We start from the raw sequence: 25,319 nt of genomic DNA, 5'->3' as shown, positions 1-25,319 counted from the left end.
TTAGGGGTGTCCCATTCCCCAAGAAAATAGCCTAAAACCACCACAGGACCAGTAGGTAAATTCCCTGAAGAGTAGAATCCGATCGGTTCAGTGGTTACCGAGATCTTAAGGGATGGAAAGACATCATTCTACTTTGTATTATAGATGATATAGAGATTTTTGTACCATAAATAAGAAGCTTACCAATTGCAAGCGATGTATATTTAATTTAGAAAAAAATGTATTCATATATTTTTGTCTGTTTCAAGAATGTCCAAGCTTTAATTTTTTGGGAGAAGGGGGGAGTTATGTTGGTAAATGTAAATGTGAAAAACTTAGGGATCTACATGGATAAGATAATGGCCGACAAATTGATGTACTTCCCCAATAATGATATACAAAATTACCACTACGATTATTGTATGAATCGTTTGGACACTTAACTCAAATAAACCAACCAATCAAATGCAATGTAAGACCCCAAAGTAGTTGAGCCAACGAATAAGAAACGTTATTATAAAACTTCAGAGACTTGTAATAAAAAGCCCATTGTCCCTGTTAAAAGCATGATTTTATGAGTTTTGAAAAGTACTTTGCAGTTTTGTAATAATCATTAATTTCCAGAAAATGTTATTTTGTTTACTTTTCATAAATTCTTTTCAAAAATTTGTTCTGTTTTACATCATTTTTTTTCTTTTTCAATGAAGATATTTTATAATTATTTTGTTATATAAGCTTGATAAATTTGCTATTTGAATTATTATGAAGATTACTCAGCATAAATCAAGTGAGGAAAAATATTTAACATTATTTAAAGAATAATTACTTCATTAAAAATATCATCTTTGGTTCATGAACGATGAACTTATGTTAAACATTTTTTAATTATATAAGTGGAGGTGGAGGTTTGTCTCCCCCCCCCCCCTTCTTCATACCATAACATTTATTTATAAGAGCGAAGCTTTTCTATAATTAGGGTCGGTCTGTACGTCCGTCCGTCAGTCCGTCCGTCAGTCCGTCCGTCCGTCCGTCTGTACGTACGTCCGTCTGTAACGGAAGTTTTTTACGTTGATTTAGGCATGTTATAATTGTCCTATCGATTTCAAACTTTGCATGATGATTCCTGTAGTAGTTAGGTACTATTAAAAAAAGCATAAATACTTTGTAATCGTAACCAGAATGTCCATACGTCCATTTTAAACATGTTGATTTGAACTTTTTAACAACAAATTTTTATGTGATAAAATAATCCGATTGATCTGATTTTTTTAATACTGATTGTAAATATGATAAAAAAAAGTACAATGTTATAAGCGAAGCATATCCATAATCAAGTACTAAACATGTAAGTATGTTCTTAGACATTATCCTGTATTTAAGCAATTTTAAACAAATTTAGTTATGTTCTGAATATTCAGTTCTGAACTCTACAAGTGTTAATTTTCGTTTATCCTACCGTTTTAGAGCTTCGCTTTTATGGATGTTGTCATCCTTTTTTTTAAGGAAGTCCTGAGAAATATAGACAGATTTATGAGATTAAAAGAACTTAAAGTGAGGCGGGGGGGGGGGGGGGGGCGGGGGGGGTGTAGTTGAGATTTAACCCTGACTAAAAGATTTTTTTTGATAAAGTATGGAATTTTTTCGAGTTCTTTCTAAAGGACCGAATTACCCTTTTAAACTTCGTAGTGATTAATCGATTCTAACAATTTACTTTTTAAAATAGCTTTAAAAAATTCTATCTTCTCATAATATTAAAATAATCTGAAGAACTATGTATTTTAAGACTCCACTTATGTTAAAAAGTTAAGCTTGTAAAAAAACAACACAATTCCACCTCAGCTGCTATTAAAAAGTTTATAAATAAGATGTAACAAAGTATTACTCATCGTCTCTAGAATCTGCTTATAGTGTTGGTTGTTTACAGTAATTAAGAAAATACTTGATACATCCAAACTTATTGACTTTACTAGAGTGTGGCTCACATATAACATATTATTTTTTGTCTTTCATACATTTTTCTAATGATCGTTTTAAATTATGAATAAATTGACGTCTTTTTTCTTAGCGTTTTACTGTGATATATATCTTGGGGGGAGGGGGGGGGGGGGTGTTTTAGCCTTACTTTGCACCCATTTTAATTTCTTTATTATCTTATGATTTGATATTCTAAGTACCTTGCATTTTGTGAGCCACATTTTTTGTTGACTTTATAGCCTCGAATGGAGAGTAAAGAAGTGTAGCTCACGGTTGAAGAAAATTTAGTATATTAATCAGAAACTTTGTCTTAAAACGATAAAGATTGGCAAAATTTAAGCTTAACAACTCTAGGATTTAACGGGATAAGACAATGGCCGATTAACATACGTAAATCCCCAATGATGATACACAAAATTAACCCTTCTTTATTATGGGTTTATTATGGGTTAATTATGGGTTGAAACGTTTGGACAAGCACTTTAATGGTCTCACCTATCAAAAATCAGAAAAGTCTATAAAAGTTGTTAAGCCAACAAATAATAAATTTTTTTTATAAAACTTTAGAGACTAGTGCAGTAAACAGCCCAATGTCCCCTTCCTCCCTGTCAACAACTGATAAGTCAAATACTGAATCATATGATCAATATATCTGACAAAAAATCTACCTTTTTGTAAAGATTTATTTAAGAAAAACAGATCTCGCTGTTTTCAATATCAAATCAATTAAATGCTTCTTTAACATCAAATTACATGACAAAATAATCGTTATTTTCTAAATGGTTTTACTTTAATTAAAGCTTTTTAGACTATACTTTATTGCAATAGGAATCTCTACACAAGATTAACAAACTATTTAACTTCGCAATTTTATTCTTTTACATAAGGATTTTTTTAATCGCCATTTTTTCCTACTTTTGTCTGAGACATGACATTGCTATACTTCATAGAGTATATTTATTTCATTTATTATTTATTCAGTTTTCCCACGGGCTATTTCATTTATATCCTTCCTTATTGCTATTCATATGTCATTAACAGGGTTAGGGACATAGATACATAAAAATAATTTAGATATTGAGAAATCTAATAAAAGTGTATAGTTACATATAATATAAAAGTAAAGCTAATGTTTATATTTTTTTATTGCTGGTAAAGTCAATTTATAGTTTATATATTATTCTATTTATATGTATATTCGTTTGTCTTTGATTGGTTTTACACTATTTTCCTACCCATCCTTCTCCTTAGAATACAGAGCCCTCTAGATGCTAGGGGCGAAGCCACTAGTCATACAATGTAATGTAGTAAGGTTGTTTTGTCTTAAGTTTAAGATTGCAAGGACTACTGAAATGATTAAGTTCTTCTTTTATTAAAGCTTTACATAGGTTCGGGGATGGTTTTGGGCTATATTATGATGGTTTTCAAAAGGTAAATTGAACTGTTTAAAGTCAGTAAACCCTAAAATAATAATTAAATTGATAGAAAAAAAACATTACAAATTTGTGTACAATTATACATGTAAATGTTTATGGTAGCTAGTTATATATATAATGTTTAAATATCCATCAAATGATAAGACTTGGGGGTGACGTATTTTTATGGGTATTCGCACATCTTATATGCATGGCGTAATCAGGGGAATTTTTATGAAAACATATTTTATTAAATCAGTTATGGAAATTATTACCTTCTAAAACATTCAAACAAATGGCATGGTATTTATTTCACTAACTAGCTTTACGAAATAGACATGTGTTTATACTTTATAAGTGAAGCCAAATTTGGTAAAGGCAATTTTCCTCTAGTTTAAGTCAATATTTCCGTTAAAGTAACCAATCAAAATATGTAACCCATAAACTACTTCTTTTAATTTACAAAAATAAAAATAAAAACTGATTGTTTTAAGATTCTTAATACGGCCTTGTCCATAACAAATTGTTTATTTCCCCTTTTTCTTTTCTTCAGAACTCTTTATTTGCATTATGCCTGTTTGGTCTCATAGTATATGTATATTTTATAAACCAAAGTTCTTGTACAACAAGTATAAATATTTTCATAATAGAATGTAATTCATTATAAGTTAAAAGAGGGGGTGGATATTTGAATGTAATTAAACTGGTGGCCAAAGTTTTATTAATATGCTCTCTTTTTCGATTATTTTTAATAACTAAATGGTTGGATCAAAGTAGTAGGGTCTTAACTTTTCAACAAAAAATGTAGATAAAAACGGTAATTTTGTCAGGGAGGGAGGTGACATTGGGCTGTTTATAACACAAGTCCCCAAAGTTTTATAACGCGTTTTCTCATTCGTTGACTTAACTACTTTGGGGACTTTAATTTCTTTATTTTCTATTGGTTGATCTATTGAGTGTCCAAACGTTTCAATCACTTATTGTAATTTGTGTATCATTATTGGAGATGATTGTACATCAATTTATTGGGACTGTGTATGTATTAAATTACCTTCCATTGTCTTATCCTTTAAGATCCCTGTAGAAAAACCCTACTTCCTTGCATATAGATAGAATTGCATTTGTGTTAATGTATTAATACAAGGATGCCAACATCCATAAAAGCCAAGCTCTGAAACGGTAAGACAAACGGACATTAACACTTGTATAGTGTCAAAACTGAAAAACCACAATATAGATGAATAAGAGTCAAAGCAAAATTGTGAGTAAATTTTTTGAAAAACTTCTTGATACAGGATAATGTTTATGGAAATACTTTTACGACTTGATTATAGAGTTGCTTTGCTTATAATATTCCAGTTTGTTGTCCTAGGAATCAGTATACCAAAAATCAGAACAATCGGATAATTAGATCACATAGAAATAGTTGTTGAAAATGTAAAAAATCAACATGTTTAAAATGGACGTACGAACATTCTGGTAATGATTATTGAGTTGATACGCTTTCTAGATCGTACCTAACTACTACAGGAATCAACATGCAAAGTTTGAGATCGATAGGACAAATCTAACATGCCTAAATTAACATAAAAAAAGCTATCCATCTTGGACGTACGGACGTACCGACCCTAATTATAGAAAAGCTTCGCTTTTAGTAAATATTTGTGTACATATGATATTGCAAATATTGATCACTACCAAGGGTACAGGGTTAAGACAATGGATAATTAATTATTCTTCCCTCCAAATTAGTGGATTTTTAGCGATGGTAGATGATAAATGATGGGAGAAAAAAAGGTTGTAAATTAATCATTTTGTCTTCTTTCTTTCCTGGTTATTGCACAATATTAATCAATAACAAAAGGGTGTAGAGATATGTATATAGAATAGTTTGTAAAAAGGTTTCAAATAAGAAAGAGAGAGAGAGAGAGAGAGAGAGAGAGAGAGAGAGAGAGAGAGAGAGAGAGAGAGAGAGAGAGAGAGAGAGAGAGAGAGAGAGAGAGAGAGAGAGAGAGAGAGAGAGAAAGAGAGAGAGAGAGAGAGAGAGAGAGAGAGCGAGAGAGAGAGAAAGAGAGAAAAATATAAGATCTTATTTATATTATTGGTAGACAACATTGGACACTGCCAACCAATCAAAAAGTCCCCAAAGTCTGAAAAAGGAGATAATGTGTTTGTAAAACTTTGGGTACCAGTACAATTTAAATTAAATGTCCCTTCCTTCCCTAGATAGAAAATATTTTTGGCCCTTCCAAAGACACGCTCTATTTCGCGCATTTATTTATCCCAATATTTCAGTGATTAATGCACTAAGATGAAACCTTTCAGCATTATAAATGAATATGTTTATCAGAATAATATGCTTAATAATAAATACAAACACAATGGTTATGGGAGGTTTTTTTTAAAACTTATTGTTGTAAACATACGTTTTCTTTTGCAGGTTTTTATCTATTTTATAAAGCTTAAGTCAAACATCCTACATAAATATCCAGAGAATAGTAATTTCATGCATCGTATTATATACAGCTTTCTGCGGTCATTAAAATAAGAAAAATAAAAAGATTAAGTAAAGTTTTGCTAGCCTTGAGGACTCGAAGGATGGGACTTTTTTCATTTTGTTTTTATATTCATAGAAATTTGTCTGTAATACGATGCTATACCTGATTTTTTAGTATGAGAACCGGTCCTAATCCAGCGGATAATAAGCGACTGAGAAGGCATACTAGAAAAAAAACACATATGAGGTAAAGTCCCTTCAGACTAGTGCCGAAACCATAACTTATTAGTAATAAGAAAATTCTGAATAAAAAAAATTACAAAAAAATACTTTACAGGTGTTTTATTACCGAAAGCAAATATTTTCAACATATGGTTCGTTTGCCTGTCTGTAACACAAGGGCCTGTTTTAAACGTCATATGTCCAATAGATTTCTAACAATGTTTATAGATTCGTGCATAAATTGGGTGTTTTGTGACTTTTAGACCGATTAATTTCGATATAAATAACATACTATCAAAGCAATTTTACAACAAATTTAAACAAGGTCTGACTAATTTTCAAGAACGTTAACAACATTGTCCGTTTGTTATTTTGTCTTGTTTATCAAGTTTTGCTGAAATGTACATTGCTATCCTTGTTGCTATACAAAAGACATAATTTTTCTATCTACAAAATTGATACCTTATTATTTTTCCAAGTGTTTTTTAACAATAAGAAAAAAATCATGTCATTGCCGTCAATATTAAAGCAAATATTAAGGATTCTTTTATAAGTTTTTGTTGCTTAGGATTCCTATATACTTTATTTTGTACTAACGGCTACAACCGTGGCCTCTTGGGGCACTTAAGGAAGGGGGAAAGTCATTCCCCTAATTTTGATTTGAGATTTTTTAAAAGAATAACAAGGTTCCTTTTTTTCTAGTAGCAAATTATTTTGGGAGGGTGGTGGTACTTTTCCCCAAAATAGTTGTGAACCTCCTCAGGAGAACCATATAGGTTTAGCGGTTAGAAAGATCCCTCATTACACACAGACACACAGAATAACAAACTCTTTTTTTTTGCAATAATTAGGGGGGTTAATAACTTTGATTCCCAAATTAGGAATGTTTGAATCGCACTGTTGAATTAAACTATGGTATAAGTAACCCTTTACTATTATACTATCATCTATACATTGGAGCGACTCTAAATTTTTAGTATTCGTTTTTTCTTTTAATTTTTTGAGAATCACTTTTAATCTTAATTTTACTCTTATTCCTAATTCCATTTCAATAAAATTAAATGGATATCTCTGCTACACTTTTCTACAAAAGTTAAGTTTAATATAAAAGATATTTTAGAACCTCATGTATTTCAAAACTAAATTAACATTAAAACAAACAAATTAAATAGTTTTTATATATCTAGATTTGAACGGGTAATTAATCAAATTCGTATTTGTAAAACAAAATGATGAACAATTAACCATTAAAAATCAATACGGACAATTAACCTATCAAAATCAATTAACAAGTAAAATAATTAGACAGAATTATAATTAACAAATAATACCGTGCTACTTTTTGACAAACAAAGTAAAGTTTATTCTTATTTCAAATCAGCTTGACTCAATGGTGCTTTTACTATGTTTTAAAAATAAAGTTTTTTTGTTTTACGTAGACTCTTAATAAATGTAGACATGTACTAACTATTCTATCATAGGATAATTCCTGTAGCAATATGGTACAGTTTCAAAAGCATAGCCACTTGATAACCATAATTAGAAAGCCTTTGTGTCTATTGGGGTCTGTTCGTCCGCCAGTCAGTCCACCCGTAGCGGTTAGCTTCCTTCGTTAATTTGGGCATGTTAGGATTGTCCTATCGATTTATAAAGTAGTCAGGTACGATTTAAAAAACGTAGCAACTCTATAATATGTCATATAATTATTTAATTCACTTGTTTTTTTTTAATACTGATACCTATGACAACAAATTACAATATTAAAAACCAAGAATCTCTATGATCAAGACCTAAAAATGTAAGTATGTCCTTAAACATTATCCTGTACTTACTTAGGTAGTTTGTTCAACAAATTTACTCAAAATTTTGTTACCACTTTTATACATTTATATTCTGATTATTTATTTTTTACACTCTACAAGTGTTAATGTTCGTTTGTCCTACCAGTTTACTGCTTCACTTTTTATGGATCATGGAGGTCATGCTATATTTTCAATTTGTTGTTTGTTCTGCTATCTTTTTAGTTAGTTTTTACTTTTATATATTGAAGCATGGATGAGTAATAATTCGAAGTCGTAGTAAGTAAATAAAAAAATAATTTAATTAATCTATGTATTGCAATTATAATGACTAAACAAATAGAGTTGAAAAACTTAAATTATGAATGTGAATTTATATTGAACATTTCTTGACACGTGGATTCATATAAAATAAAAAGTGTACAAAGTTTAAATAACTTCAATTTAAAAATCTAAATACATTTGATTGTTTGATATCCAGTAAGACTTCAAATCAGACTAATATCCGCTGGATTAAAACTTGTTTTCAGCCAAACTGAAAAATCATGTATAGCATCGTATCATAGACAACTTTTCACGGACATTAAAAATAAAAATAAATAGAATTTAAACTAGTTTTGTTAAATAACTATTATATATTTTTGTATAACAAAAATTTGAGTCAGAAATAAAAAAACATCTATTTAAAAAAAAACTACAATTAATTTTATAAAATGTAATATTTTACTGCGTAAATTTAATAGGTTATGTTTGACATTATTCTCAATCGTAAAATTCTGTTGTTTATAAATTTGAACTGTATAAAGTAGAAGAAATTATAATGTTGAATTAATGTTAGTTAGACTTTATAACAGCGTTTAATTATTTAAATTATTTTTCTATTATTCTCATTTCAGCACTTATATATTAGTACAACAGTCCTTTTGATTATTTATACTGGCTGTACCCTTAGCATAAAGGGACAGCGCTCTTTCTTTGGGGCTTTATTAACCCTTTTTAAAATAGACAAAAACCTATTAAGACCTATTAAAAATGGGTTCTTTGGATTACGAGAACTTTAAGTACAAACACAAATTTTTGGTTAAAAGAACAAATAATTTGAGATATTAATTGCATACTATGAAATGTGTCATATGATTAATATAACTTTATATGCATAGTAAGAAGTATGCATTACAATAACCAAATAAAAAGTAAAATAAATTAACATATGTAGGACAATTAATATGGCTGTCCAAGGTCGTAATCTACAAAATTAAATTTGACAAAGTGTAAGAAAATCAAGTCACAAGACACAGGTAAAGTGTTACATGGCTCTATGCTTGTAATAAAATTAAAAGATGTTTGTCTGTCTGTTTGTACCGAATCTAAATTTAAAAAGATGGGTTTTGGGATTCCACTCCCCCTCCTCAAGTGCCCCTAGAGTCCTCTAAGGGGGGGTAGCCGCTAGTAATTACTAAAACTATCAAAGTATTGCTCTCTTTGACTTAAGTAAAAATGGTCCTAAAAACAGTTGCTAAATAAAGGGGATAATAAAGTAAAGAATGACTTTGACTGCTCTTTAGTCGGAAAAGGACATCACACAGTAAAATTATACCTCTAGTTATGATAGGAGTCAAGTTTTATAAGGTGGGCATCCCCCCCCCCCCCCCAATCCCTCTTTTAATCTAGTAGGATACGACTGAGGACCTAATCTTGGACTCAGAGTTCTATTTTCTAAAATAAAACTAGCTATTACAGACATACATTTAGATTTATTTGAAATAAACAAAAATCTTTTTTTGATTATGAATAAAAATAAAATTTTCAGGTGGCAGTGGCTGAAATATTCCAACAAATATATACATATTTTCATATAGTGGGAATTGGAAGTAACAAAATAGGCCCAAATCCTCGGAAACTACATATTCCTCTGCACGGGCTGTGACGGCCTCGTAAACCGATACTTAACACCACCTCTCTGTAGCAGGGCTCTCGGAGATAGTAACCTTTCCCCCTCACAAATAAATTTCTACCCCCCATTTCACCTCCCTACCCCTTGCAGGCCTTTTAGAGCTTAGTAGTTCTTTATCTAAGATTGTGAACGGTGTAAATAATTTTTTTTAAAATTGTGTTATGAAATTAATTTATTCTGTAAGTAAAAAAAGGAAAAAAATATAGGTAAAAAAAACAGGATTTTGATATTTTGTCAATATTGTTACTATTATTTTTTATTATGAAAATCTAATGATTTAAAAAAAAAACCATTAGGGCCTCAGACTGTAGATGAATTGATAAGCTAAATTACTTATACACCATTTACAGCAAGTAATGACCATACATTTTTAGTAGCGCAGCTGTTCTATAACTAGGAAATGTCTGTACTTTCTTTCGGTAGGAAAACAAACTGTCCTGTAATTATTATCAAGTGTGCTGTTCTTTTTTAGTTTAATTTTCAACGTTTGATATTCATGGACATATTTATGCCCTACCAATATTCAAATTTGTAATGGTTTTATATTAGTTTTTAATAATACACATTTTTTATCATTTCTTGTTAGAATACACTAGTCAATTGATTTTTTTGTGTGTCCAAATTTACAATCTTAAGGCTTTTATGCCTAAAGCAAAAAAAAAATAAATAAATGTGCTTTATAGAATAGCATTTTATATAATTTGGGTAGGTTTTAGGCCGATATTCCCTAAATTCTGCTATGAAGTCTCTAGAGGCTAGGAGCGCATCTTTTAGTAATTAAAGGTAAAATCTATATTTGGGTTGAAATAAACTATTTCAAAAGATGCTAGACCGAATGGATTTTACTTTTTCGAGAAGGTTTAACAAACACTAAAGTGATTTGAAGCTGCTATTCTTTTGTTCAACATAAATTTCCCGTAAGGACGAATCCTTCAAGTTAAAAGGAACTAAATTCTAAAGCATCTATATTAGAATATAATACAAAAGGTTAAACTACATAAAAGATAGGCATATACATTTTTGGGTGAATCCAATTATCAGTTGTTGAAAATAAATTTAAATGAAGTATTAAACTTTTTTCATGAATTTATAGTAAAAACAATATTTTTAATGATAAAAATATTAATAATTGTTGCACTCCCCCCATTGTGGTGTGTTTTCTTAAGTTTTGGTAAAGTTTTAAACAATTTTCTTTGGCTAATTAACCTACCAGCTTCAAAAGTTTCCACAAAATATAAATAGATTAGACACTTTGTTTACACAATCACTAATTATTATAAAATTAATCTAGCCGCTGAAATAATAATTTTGATGGTTTGATTTTTATTAGTAGATTTGAAAGCACTTCAAAACTGAAAACCCAATTTTTAAGATGAACAACTGTAAAACTATTTTCCAGTTAGGTTTCGAAACCGATTAATATCCGCAGGTTTAGAACCGGTTCTAAGCCATACGGAAACATCATGTATAGCATAGTATTACAGACAATTTTTAATTATTTTTTTGTTTAAAATCTTAAAATTTATACCAGTAATGTTAGTAAAGGCTTTTTGGCTCCTTGGGGTTAACAAAACTGGTTTTATCTTATAATCTTCTTATCAATATCCGCAGAAAGCTGTCTTTATTCGATGCAATAAATAACCATTAAAAAATAAAAGTTTCAGGATTTGGAGAAAAAAAGTCATTTTTCTTTTACTGCAAATTCATGTCAGGAAAAAACTATTTTCTAAAGTTTACTTCAAAGTGCTTTTCTTTAATTCAATTATTTTTCTCTCTTTCCTTTTCATAGAGAAATTAAATTATCTTTTTCTATATTATTGGTTAGTGATTCATTTAGTTTTACAGATAAGTGACAGAGTAGAACAGACAAAGATTTAATTGTAAATGAGCTAATTTTTCATATAATACAATTTTGGGTGATTCTGTTCATGGGATCTATAGCAAAACTAGTTATCTATCGCATCTATCTATTATAGGCAGCTTTCCGCGGATATCAAAATTATAAATCATAAGATTAAGACCAGTTTTGTTAGACCCGAGGGACCGAATGCCCGGACCAACATAACTTGTATTGAATTAGGATTCTTATCTCAATATTCGTGAAAAATTGTCTGTAATACAATGCTATACATGATTTTCCAGTCTGAACCCCGGTTCTAACCAAGCGGATATAAATCAGTTTCGAGGCCATACCGGAAACAAAATTACAACAATTTAAAAAAAAAATTTCCAGCACAATCTTTAATAGTAACATATCAACGAATCACTAACTAAGTACTTTAAGCTGCTCTATTCAGTGATTTAATAACACTACCTGCTAATAGTATTATACTATTCTTATGTTTGATAATCTAGCCTCTAGGAAATTTAAAAGGATTTAGCCCATTGTTGCTGTTCTACTTATAGTTTCCTCTTAATTCTTTAGAAAGGTCATGATTCTTAAGGGATAAGACAATGGACGATATACTGATGTATATCCCGTTCCCAAATGAAGAAACTAAGTTACTAATTCTGTAGATAAACTTCAATGGTTAACAGATTTTTTGACACATCTAGTTTTGAACTAATCAATCAAAATTTTTAAAGTTTTTGATCCAATCAATGGGCTGGACAACTCATTTGTAAAACTTTGGGTACCAGTATAATTTACAGTCCAATGTCCACTGTCTTCCTGGGAAAGGTGGAACAACTGCAGTAGACATTATTATTGAAAATCTTGACTGTATAATTTTACCCACAAGTGTATGTAACCTTGGCCTTAGTAGGCTCTCTCTCTGCTTCTGCCAGTCCAATATACAATTGAATACAGGGATAACAACTTTCTTTGTAAGCCAGCATTTTAAAAATTTAAAATAGAGAGGGAGAAAGATATATAAGAAGAAATAGGAATGGAAATGTGTGTGTGTGAGAGAGAGAGAGAGAGAGAGAGAGAGAGAGAGAGAGAGAGAGAGAGAGAGAGAGAGAGAGAGAGAGAGAGAGAAAGAGAGAGAGAGAGAGAGAGAGAGAGAGAGAGAGATAGAGAGAGAAAGAGAGAGAGAGAGAGAGAGAGAGAGAGAGAGAGAGAGAGAGAGAGAGAGCGAAAGTGAGGAGTTCATAGAAAAAAAAGCATTGCAGATGGACATACGGACTGAATGACAGACAAGAATAAAGACAGGCAAACACAATTTCTTTAAGTCACAATTTTTTTTATAAAATGGTCTTTTAAGACTTTAAATCTATTAGTAATTTGAAAAACTAATCTTTATTAACGAACCAACAAACAAAATTTGTAGAATTGCTTTGCTTTGAAATAAATATGAATTATACTAACAAGGCAGTAATTCTGGTTATGGAATATTCTTAAGAATTTGGTTCTCCAGAAATACAGAGATTTGGTTCAGGAATAAGGTATAACCAATAAGCAAAATAAATCTAAAATAATATTTGGGGGGCAAATGGAGAGGTCGTCAATTTTACGATGTGTTGCCCCCCAAGGACAGCTGAAAAACACTTATAGGTTTCGTGATTTTCTTCCGAATTAATTTCGTTATTAGTATGAGCTGGATTTGGTTAGAGATTCATACAAACTTCTGTTAAATGAATAATCTGAAGTGTCTCCTAAAAAGAGGACACATGTCACAACCAGGGAAAAGGGAATGTAATTCTGACAAACAAATCTAAAGGAAAATTTCCCCACAACCCCCTTCCCCCTTTTCCTCTCCTTCTTACCAACCCTCTTCAGTTACATGAAAAATAAGATATACCCCACCTTACATCCATAGGTTTCGTGATTTTTTGTAGAATTAATTGTTAGAATAGCTAGGCCTGGTCACAACGTTTGGCAAAACTACTCCGACTGATGTGATATTAGAAGGAAGTGAGGATACTTTGGCCAAAAGATTTGTCGTCTTTTATAGAAGACACGTTTACCAGCTTATTAGCTGAAGCAAAACATGAAGCGCATTTGCTCGTTTCTGGGAGTTGATGGGTTCGAATCCCGTTTAAAAACGCGTCACGTTTAAAGACGTTAATAAATTCAATTAACGCTGCTAAGTCGGATGTGTAACACTAATATTAAAGGTAGTACACCAAAATAAGACGTTTGAAAATTTTTTTATCGGATTTTGGTTTGAAGTCTTATTTAGTTTTATGATGAGAAATGTTAATTGCTGTCAAAATATAACAAAATTAACACAAATGTGCACCTAGATCTTATATATATCTAAGTAGATAGATACACCTTATTTGTTTTGCATATTATGTATCAAGATTCACATTTGCAGTGTGTAAGAGTGTTCGTGTGCGTGTAAGTGTGTGCGTGTGTGTGTGTTTTCGGGTATGCAAATATATTATACATTTATGATAGGGTGGTATACCTTTTTAACTTTTTTTTATAAATTAAAATTAGTTGTCATGTTTTGTTTAAGTCAAAATAAATTTGCTCTTTACCTGGATGCTCCTGCTGGTTTGCTGGCATCCTGTACCCGCCAGTATGGAGATAATTAAAAAAACTCTAAGTTGTATCTCATATCTATATTTAAAAAATCACTCAGTAATAGCCCTTTATCTTTTACACAGAGAAAAGGGTTAATTGATGATATGCATGGTTTTTCAGTATGGCTCACAAATTGTTCTAATCCAATGGAAGTTGATAAATTTTAAAACCACTCTAATCCCATACACTTATACACATAGTTTGCATAATTTAAGGCTTATCGATCTTACCAACAATTGTTGGGCCCAAATATATTTATGCGAAGAAGAAGGCATAAAAGTTTTGCGTATTTTCAGTGCATTTTTATGCCAAGTTTATTTACTGCATATATCGCAGTTGTGGCAGAGATAGAAATAAGCAAGAAAAATATGGGGAAAAATTCAGAAAAAAAGGAATTATTAATTTGGATTTTGCCATTGACAAATTTTAAAGGTGAAAAAGGTCATCAAAAAAAACTTTTATTAAAAATTGAGATTCTATGCTTATAATATTATTTCCAGTGTGGCTTTAGAACCGATTAATATCCTATGGATTTGGGGCAACCAAACTAGAATTAATCTTATAATTTTATGCTTTACTATCTGTGAAAAACTGTCTATAATACGATGTGATAAATAACTATACTAATCGCTCTAATATTAACCAGAAATCAATTTTATAAAATACAGATGTAAAAAAAATTAAATGCAGACCTAATAATAGTAATATTGGGTTTAAAATCTTAAAATTTTCAAATGATTAAGTGTTAAGGACTGACTAACAATGTCTAAATGTAGAAAAGCTTAACTAAACTTTCTGTAAAAATATAAATACTTTGAAATGCTGTTTTACACCTGTAACACATTTCAAAGTTCTCATGTAAAAATTGTAGCAAAAGGATTCAGTTTAGGTAAAAAGTTACCCGTACTTTTTATTATTTTAACTATATTTTCATTTAAAGTTACAGTATGGTTAAAAGCAAAGCTTTTATATACAGCCCAGTGTGTTCGAATGTAACAGATTTCTGTAATAATAAATAAATTCATAAAAGCTTTCAAAATTACTATTTATAGTATTTTAAGCTTTGTAAGATATTTTGTCATCCTTATCAGTTACGAAGCTACTCTAAGATTCTTTTAGTATGTCCGTCCACCTGCCAGAACGTAGCACTATGGGGAAAAATATTATTTTTCTCTGTTGCTATTTAAGAAACTAGTGGCTTCGCCCCTAGCCTCTAGGGGCTTTGCCCCAAGAGGTATAATTACATCTTCTATTACTTACCCAGCAGAACGGATCACAAATTTTCGCACCTACCCAGCAGGAAAACATTTTGCGATTAAATTCGCGAAATTCGTAAATTTCGTAAAATTCGTAAAATTCATAAAATTCGTAAAATTTGTAAAAAAAAAAAAAAAAAAAAAAAAAATGGGGGGGGGATTTTTTTGGTTTTTGGGGGGGTTGGGGGTGTCCCACACCCCAATAAAATAGCTTAAAACCACCGCAGGACCAATAGGTATATACCCTGAAGAGTAAAATCCGATCGGTTCAGTGGTTACCGAGAACTTAAGCTTCAGACGGACAGACAGACGGACGGACGGACAGACATCATTCTACTTTGTATTATAGATGAAAAGATTTCATGATTTCCTTATAACTATCTTATACTTTTATTTGTGTATTACTACTATAGAACTTACATAATTATTTTGGTGCTTTGCTACTTATGGATGTTGCCATCCACAATTTCATTTTGAAACACTAAATTATCAAACTAGGTTGTTCTTACTGTGATTAATAATAAACGAGAAATGAACATAAATTGTTTTAAAATTGCATAGTTTAACTATTTACTGTATTTATTGCGACATTTTCAGTTTTTTTAGTTTTTAAATTAAATTGATCAATTAGGTAATAGCATAATTGTTTTTTAATAAGGCAACAACCATTTGGATTAATTTCAAATAATATTTCTTTTTAGAACAGGAATCGTTTTTTTATATTTCCAAAAAACCACTCCATGGCGGTTCTAACAGCATGCCTACCTTTTTTCTACCATTGACACAAGCCGCGCAATTTAAATTTTAAAAATTTACGCAATTTTTTTGCTCCCCCTTTGATATTTAAAAGAAAGCTTAATTTTAGGTATAGGCAAGTTGGCTCATGGAAAGAAAACAAAGTAGCGGGTTTCGTTGTATTTTCACAGTAGTTTTTTCCTATTTCTAGCCCTGACAAGGGGCTCTAACATTTACCTAACCTAAAATAACCTAACAAAAGCTACTGTGAATATAACGTAACACGCTACTTCGATTTCTTTCCATGATCCGGCAAGTTTTATAATTTGAGAACTAACTGATTTAGACAAAATTGATACTAAACATAGTTTAAATTGTTAAATCATTATAGCTCACTGCATTTACACATAATCAAATCATCCTTGTTTCTACAATCTAAATCTTGCCTTACTGGGAAAAAAAGAGACGAAGCCATCATTCTAAGACTTGAGCTAATGACTAAATAATTTGTGATGGTAAATGTTAGAGATGAACAAGGATGAAAACATACATAACAGTGAAGCATAGCAGACAAGTGAAAAGCCTAAATCTTATTTATAGATTGACTACAATTTTAACATTTTATAGACATATACATATTGAGATTTAAACATTGATTACCCAATGCTGTTCGTCGCATGAATCAGCACATGTAATTCAGTCGGTCTTCTTATATCATACCCATTAGTGATAAGAATCTTCAATGAAAAATTATTATTAGTTTGTTTAATTTAACTAATATGTTGGATGGATGGACATACCGTAAAAGTATAAAAATCTTCGCTCTTAAAAAGAAGTTTTCTTGTCGCCCAACTTTTTACATCCATCCATTTTGCCAGGGGGAGACAAACAAACTTGGAACAAAATGACTAAAACCCTAAACTTTTTCTCCACCTAGTTTTAAGATTTCTGGCAGCCTGGGCAAAAACATTTGTTGTTGAAGTTTTTGTTGTAAAAACTGGGGATAATCTTACATATTTGATGAATTTTCTCTAGGCCTCTTGCATTTTTTTTTTTACATTTTTTTGTTTAATTTCTATTTATTTCTGAGTTACTTTTGTGTTTTTTTAACATTAGAGCATTTTTTTTAACTAATATTGTCGAAAGTTCTAAAGTTATTAAATATCTAATTTAAAATGTCATATTCGTTTGGACGCCCTTGATATCCACTAAATTAGGACCGGTTTTCAGCCATACTGAAAAATCATAAACAGCATCGTATTAAAAACAATTTTTCACGAATATTAAAATAAAAATCATAAAATTAAGTTTTGTTAGCCCGTGACTTTGGCCCCTCGAGTATAACAAAACTGGTTTTAATCTTATTATTTTTCATTATATTATCTTCTGAAAGTTGTCTAATATACAATGCGATAAATAATTATTATTTCATTAAATAAGAAAAAGTATTCTAAATAGATTTTTCCTGAAATATTTAATTAAGGAGAAAATATATTTATTAATTTAGAGATAATAAAAGAGGTCATCAAATAAGTGCCCTTTTGAATAAATAAAAATCATTATTTAGTAATCAAGTACCACTAAAAACATGATTTATGAAATTCTATATAAGGAATGTTTATCCTTAAATAACAGTTTTATACAATGTCAATATATAATATGTAACCCATTAACACTTTTATTTAATGCGATCTAAGAGGAAGTGAACATTAGACTTTTAATTAACTATATTTTTATGACCACGTTATCTTATGTGTTGGCTCAAAAGCTTAGGATTTTCAAGTATTGAATTATGATTGGTTGATTCCAAACTATAAGTGTCTAAATTGTACAACAAATAATTTAAATGTACAGACGGGGTAACTTTTTTTGTAATCATTGGATATATATTATCAATTAATAGCTTATTGTTTTATCCCTATACATCGATATAATATTTTATGTAAAAAATATCATTTAGATTATAACAATATGACCGCAATAACAAATAACATTAGATTTACATACTTATATCCTTTCAACATATACACAGCATAGGTCAATTTATCGTAGGATTTATTAGATATACCTAAATAAACATTTGATTAAATGTGATTGATACTAAAAAGTTAAATATGAAGCCCACAAATACTGAAAAATGTTGATAGTTTAAAGTTTTGATATGAAATTCTGTAGAATTTTGTCTTTCCAGTGAATATTGATTGTAAGTATTCTAGTTTAGATAAATAACAAGGATTACAAAATGCCTAAAATTTTAATATCCACTAATATACGTAGATTAAGTATTCACAAAGTCAGAAAGTTATAGAATCATTCACTTAATGCTATAATGTAGAAAATAGCAGCTATTGACTCATGGAATATTCTAGGTTTTAGTGTAAACAAAATAGCCTAAAATCTGCACATGATCTATATAAAGATCTCCTGAAATGAAACATCTAGTAGATTTAGAAGTCAGCAAGATCTAAAATTACCGACAAAAATAGTACTAATTTATTTTATACATTAAAATAAATGTATCTAACTCTCCCCTCAGGGCAAGGAACCTGTCCCAAATTTGTATTGGGTCTTTGAAATGAGTTAATAGCGTCGTAAATATAACCAGAGCCGAGTCCCTACAAAAACACAAAAAAAAACAATTTGATAACAAATGAAAAGAAGTTTTGCCTCTTGAAACAGGTAGTTGTCCTGATAATACTTCTATACATTTATTGTTTTATACTGCAGGATAAACATCATATGATATCATTTGATTATTTACATGTCGTTAATATGCTTACAAAGAATGAATTTGATATACAAAAAGTGAAGGATTACTTATAGATATGCTACGCATTTTCAAAGAGGTGAGATATGCAAAAGATGCGTAATTGTTATCTTATTACCTTGAATCTGATTCTTGATGCGTTATTGGATTAACTTACAGCTTTTATTCATTCTTTATATTAGATAAATTACTTAGAGTGGTCATAGATTGGTTCTTCCCCAGGACGGAATTAATACCATAAAAAAACCTAGTTTTTACCACTTTTACGGTAAAATTTTACCAGCCTATACGATTTAAAAGGTGGTAAAATTTTACCGTAATCGTGGTAAAAACACTTTTAGTGGTACTCCGAGACGCTTTTTACCATCGATTTTTACCACAATTATCGGTAAAATTTTACCAGATTTCCGGTAAAATATTACCATTTTAGGACGCAAATTTATACCAGATTTTGACCAATTTTTACCACTTTTTTGGTAATATTTACCAGAAATTTGCGGTAAATTTTACCAAAAAAGTGGTAAAACTGTTCAACACCTGGTAATATTTTTGCCCTAAACTGGTAAAATTTTACCAGAAATAGGGTAAATATGGTAAAAATTTACCAATAATTGTGGTAAAAACGGGTGGTAAAAATCACGAGAAAGTGGTAAAAAACGACCTTAATTATAGAAAAACCTCGCTTGTACACAAAACGCAAAAATAAAAAAAAAATTGTTTTCATTATTAACTTTATTGATTGAAACACTTTTTTTACATAATGATTTACATAGGTACGATAGCGCGATACTATATAGGTATATATTCACAGAAATTTTCTTAATTAGTCTATAATTCTAGACGTGGTTTAAATGGCCAAATATTACATAGTTTTACAGATAATATAACTGCATGTTTAATCGGTTTAAGCTGAGAAATTAACACAAATATACATAGGTTTTAATTGCTGAGATCTGGATTCTAATTGTACTTTATACTAGAACATTTTTATACAAGAAAAATATATCACGAAGTTACTTTCCATTATTAAATTTTCAAAAATTTTGCTATATAGGAATAGCGGTTTCAAATATAATATTTATATGAATATTTTCATCGTCAGAACAAAACTGTCAAACTGTCAAGATTAATGTACGTACAAATTAAAGGTGGTTAAACATATTTTTTGACTCAAGATATCTTGATATATATCACTTTTTTATCACAAATAGTTTATATATGATCTGACTGGATGGAAGGACTATTATACATCAGCTTACTTTTGTCCTTCTTTTCTTTGTTTTTGCCTCTTGTGAAAGAAGACGCGGCAGTCTGGGCACATATAGGTGCATTCGATGAGTCTCGTGTCCAATGGCAGCTCGCTTCGGGGACTGCGTCCATGGGCGCATGTCTTGATTTTCCCCGGTGTTGCACTTCTTTTGCGCCTACTCAGTTTTGATGCTGGCCGGATTGTAGGAGGGGGTGGTTCAAACATCTCCTGCTCATCATCTGACACCCCATACACTGAAATTAAAATATTTTTTAAAATTACTTTTTTTTACAAAAAAATACTTCAATTTTACAATAGTTTTTTTTCTAGCCTAACCTAACCTAGTGTATTAATAGAAAGAGTAATATTTCTAGTTTTAACCTAGCCTAGCCTAGCCTAGCCTAGCCTATTCTAACCTAACCTAACATAACCTAACCTAACCTAACCTAACCTAACCTAACCTAACCTAACCTAACCTAACCTAACCTAACCTAACCTAACCTAACCTAACCTAACTTAGTGTAATAATACAATGTAGTACAGAAATGTTTCACTATATGCTTTGGGCACAGTCGCTAGTATAAATATTGTACTATACCTGGGCTTTTTGGTCCTGGATTCTTTATGTTCTCATAAATTATATCAAAATCCGGTTGGTCTTTCATCCTGAAATTAAACAATCTATACTACAAAGTAAAACGATTTTTGTTTGTATGTAGCGAAGGATCTTGTTAACCGCTGAACCGATCGGGTTCTTCTCATAGGTACCGGCAAGGGAAGGGAGTGGCAAAAGAAACTTTAAGGATATACTTCATATTAGAGGGTTTAGCGTACAGAAAAATCATTTACAACACAGTCGTCAGGATAAAGTAGTAATTTTAAAAAATCTTACTTTGCTGGTGTTTCCATAACAGTGACTTCCTTAACCTCGTTCTCATCCGAATTTTCTGGAGAGCCAGCTGCAGCTGTTTTGTTCCTGAATTAAACAATATATATATAATAATCTATTTAAATTAAGTAGTAAACTTTTTGGTTCCACATTTACCCCTTCCACCTTACCCAGCTAGAGGCGTACTTGCTAGTACTCGCTTTTAATAAATAAAGGAACATGTTGAATTTGTCTTTACAGAAAAATCATTTACAACACTGTCGCCCGGATAAAGTATGAAAAAATAATATTAAAAGAAATATCTTACTTTGCTTCTCCTTCCATAACAGAGGCTTCTCCGACCTTCTGGTCATCCTTTTGTGCCGCCGGACATTTCTCGGATTGCTCCCTGAATTAAGCAATCATATTATTATTAAATAGTAAACTTTTTATGGTCCACATTTACCACTCCCACCTTACCCCTAGAGGCATACTTGCTATAGTTTTGTAATATATAAAGGTGAATTTGTCTGTACCGAAAAATCATTTACAACACAGTCGCCCGGATAAAGTATGAAAAAAGATTATTAAAAGAAACTAGTGGCTACGCCCCTAGAAACCTCTAGGGGCACTTAAGGTTGGAAGGGGAAAAATCAACATCTTCCCATTTTCAATTTCAGTTTCAGAAGAGTACAAATATTTTTTGGGGGAGGGGGTGAAGACACCCTGCACAAAAATAGTTTAAAACCTTTCCAGGACCTATAAGAAGCTTCACTTTAAAGGAGAACAATATCGGTTTAGCGGTTATCCTTCGGGACAGACAAAAAACGCTTACTACTTTATATAATAGGATATCTTACTTTGCTTCTCCTTCCATAACAGAGGCTTGTCCGACATTCTGATCATCATTTTGTGCCGCCGGACATTTCTCGGATTGCTCCCTGAATTAAGCAATTATATTATTATTAAATAGTAAACTTTTTATGGTCCACATTTACCACTCCCACCTTACCCCTAGAGGCATACTTGCTATAGTTTTGTAATATATAAAGGTGAATTTGTCTGTACCGAAAAATCATTTACAACACAGTCGCCCGGATAAAGTATGAAAAAAGATTATTAAAAGAAACTAGTGGCTACGCCCCTAGAAACCTCTAGGGGCACTTAAGGTTGGAAGGGGAAAAATCAACATCTTCCCATTTTCAATTTCAGTTTCAGAAGAGTAAAAATATTTTTTGGGGAAGGGGGTGAAGACACCCTGCACAAAAATAGTTTAAAACCTTTCCAGGACCTATAAGAAGCTTCACTTTAAAGGAGAACAATATCGGTTTAGCGGTTATCCTTCGGGACAGACAAAAAACGCTTACTACTTTATATAACAGGATATCTTACTTTGCTTCTCCTTCCATAACAGAGGCTTGTCCGACCTTCTGATCATCATTTTGTGCCGCCGGACATTTCTCGGATTGCTCCCTGAATTAAGCAATCATATTATTATTAAATAGTAAACTTTTTATGGTCCACATTTACCACTCCCACCTTACCCCTAGAGGCATACTTGCTATAGTTTTGTAATATATAAAGGTGAATTTGTCTGTACCGAAAAATCATTTACAACACAGTCGCCCGGATAAAGTATGAAAAAAGATTATTAAAAGAAACTAGTGGCTACGCCCTTAGAAACCTCTAGGGGCACTTAAGGTTGGAAGGGGAAAAATCAACATCTTCCCATTTTCAATTTCAGTTTCAGAAGAGTACAAATATTTTTTGGGGAAGGGGGTGAAGACACCCTGCACAAAAATAGTTTAAAACCTTTCCAGGACCTATAAGAAGCTTCACTTTAAAGGAGAACAATATCGGTTTAGCGGTTATCCTTCGGGACAAACAAAAAACGCTTACTACTTTATATAATAGGATATCTTACTTTGCTTCTCCTTCCATAACAGAGGCTTGTCCGACCTTCTGGTCATCCTTTTGTGCCGCCGGACATCTCTTGGATTGCTCCCTGAATTAAGCAATCATATTATAATTAAATAGTAAACTTTTTTTTTGGTCCACATTTACCCCTCCCACCTTACCCCTAGAGGCATACTTGCTAGTTTTGTAATATATAAAGGTGAATTTGTCTGTACCGAAAAATCATTTACAACACAGTCGCCCGGATTAAATACCAAAAAAAGAAGTGAAAAAAATTTCTTACTTTGTTTGTGTTTCCAAACAAGCGATCTCCTCTTCCAAAGAAGCAATTTTTTGCTTTGCTGCCCTAAGGTCTTGTTTTATTTTCTGCATTGTCTCCCATCCATCGTCGTCCCTGAAAAATAAAAAAAAATAATACTAAAGTAACAGGATGTCCGTGTTTATGTACCGAATGATCTCGATAACCACTGAACAGATCGGGTATATCCTATATGGGATCCCCTGTTCAGGTGGTGGGGGGAAAATAACTAAAATATGTGTGGTAGGACCAAAAATTTTAGTTCTTTCAATATTTCTCCATTTCCGTCCCTACTTGGTGAGATAAAAATAGGTGGGAAAAAAATACAAAATTTTGTACCCCGGGAACAAAATAAATCTTGTGCGTAATGTACACCCCTGAATGAAACTATAATTATTCGCCATAACAATAATGTTTATCCTACTCTTTTCAATCCGGCTACTACCACCTTCCGAACAGAAATAGAATGGTAACAAAAATAAATAAACTTACGTAGTGCAATCCAAAGTTAGGTTCAAATCTTCTGTATCAGACGATTTAGGAGGGGTATCAGTCAGGTCATCCAGCTTAGCAGGCAGCTCAGGCTCAGACACACTCATTTCGTTCTTCTGTTTTTCGCTATCACTGAAATATATAAATATATATTATATATCCCAGGTAATCGGACCTTTGCCCAAAGAAGTAATTACCAAAAAATATGTAATATGTATTTATGTAATTATGTTGTGATGGATTGTCGAATCCGATTCGATGAATGGTTACCAAAATATAGCTAGGGACGGACGGACGGACAGACAGACAGACAGACATCATTCTACTTCGTTTTATACATATTAAAATATTACTCACCCACTTGTGGTTTCCGGCTTCTGTTCTTCGTGCTGTTCGTCTCTCTCTAAGTCGGCTGCTGCTGTGGCTGTCATGTCGGACATTCTATATTAAATTTGAAAAGAAACAAATTCTCACTGGTAATTAAATTTTCATTAATAAATGTCCAAAAAACTGACGTAGGGAATTTTAATATAATACGGTGGCCAGCAAGATCACATATTGGTAAACAAGTATATAGACAAATTTAACATTTACAAAAAGTTTATACAAATTTGAAACGTTCTCTTTTTTAATACAGCACATAAACATTACGCATTTTACCATGGAAATCTACCACCGTATTAATTAAAACATTCCCTACGATAACTGTCATATATATAATATTTTTCTACAAAATTAAACAAATATATAAAATTAACAAAAGCTAGTTCTGAATACTTTTTTCCTTAGTTTAGGGGGTAAACTACAACTGCTATATACTGAATTACAAAAAATGCGACAGATTATACAACAAAAAATTTTCAGTTTAAGCTCTTAACTTTAAGCTCATTAAACTTAATTGGTGGAAAGGGGTAGTTTCACAAAATGCATTTGAACTTAATTTTGTGAATTGCATATTTTTCTTTGTTAAGATGGTAAAAGTACGTGGTAGAAAATTTAACTTTCTTCAAATTTATGCCATATAAATAGAGTTTAAACACATTTAAACAGGTTCAAATATACGGTTCACTAAATTAACTTCAAATGCATTTTGGGAAAAGACTCCTTTCTAGATATTATAAAAAAAAATTGAAGATGAAACTTATGACATCAAAAAAAATTACATATAAATATATATATACGTAAAGTCCTGGAATTATTGGGATTGACTGCGACCTATAATCAGGTCTTCGTCTTGTTCTTCGTCTTGTTCTTCGTCTTGTTCTTCGTTTTCAGACGAAGGTTCCGACGGATAATACTTGTCTCCATTCTGCCAGGGATGTATATTCTACATGGTTCGGATGTGTAATATTTTTTCCAAGAATGCTCAGGGATGTATATTAGATTTCATTAAATATAAATAGATGGAGGTAAGAAAAAAAGG

The 25,319-nt window shown here is 31.2% G+C and overlaps 1 protein-coding gene across 1 annotated transcript; it reads right to left on the bottom strand.

Annotated features, from left to right (window-relative positions):
- Positions 1-19,295: 19,295 nt before the first annotated feature.
- On the bottom strand, positions 19,296-24,360 carry LOC145324942 (uncharacterized). Its single transcript, XM_080167702.1, has 8 exons — positions 24,254-24,360; positions 23,897-24,028; positions 23,390-23,500; positions 23,114-23,194; positions 21,518-21,598; positions 21,214-21,297; positions 20,920-20,987; positions 19,296-20,575 (listed from the first exon to the last, which is right to left on the bottom strand). Exons 1-8 carry the CDS (start codon positions 24,334-24,336, stop codon positions 20,328-20,330), a joined length of 888 nt encoding a protein of 295 aa, XP_080023828.1. The 5' UTR covers positions 24,337-24,360; the 3' UTR covers positions 19,296-20,327.
- Positions 24,361-25,319: the final 959 nt, after the last annotated feature.

Source organism: Acartia tonsa, chromosome 7 (genome assembly GCF_053477335.1).
Source record: "Acartia tonsa isolate MP-2025a chromosome 7, ASM5347733v1, whole genome shotgun sequence".
Taxonomy (NCBI): Eukaryota; Metazoa; Arthropoda; class Copepoda; order Calanoida; family Acartiidae; genus Acartia; species Acartia tonsa.
Note: the sequence above shows the minus strand (reverse complement) of the source record. Positions and strands in the feature narration are given on the sequence as shown.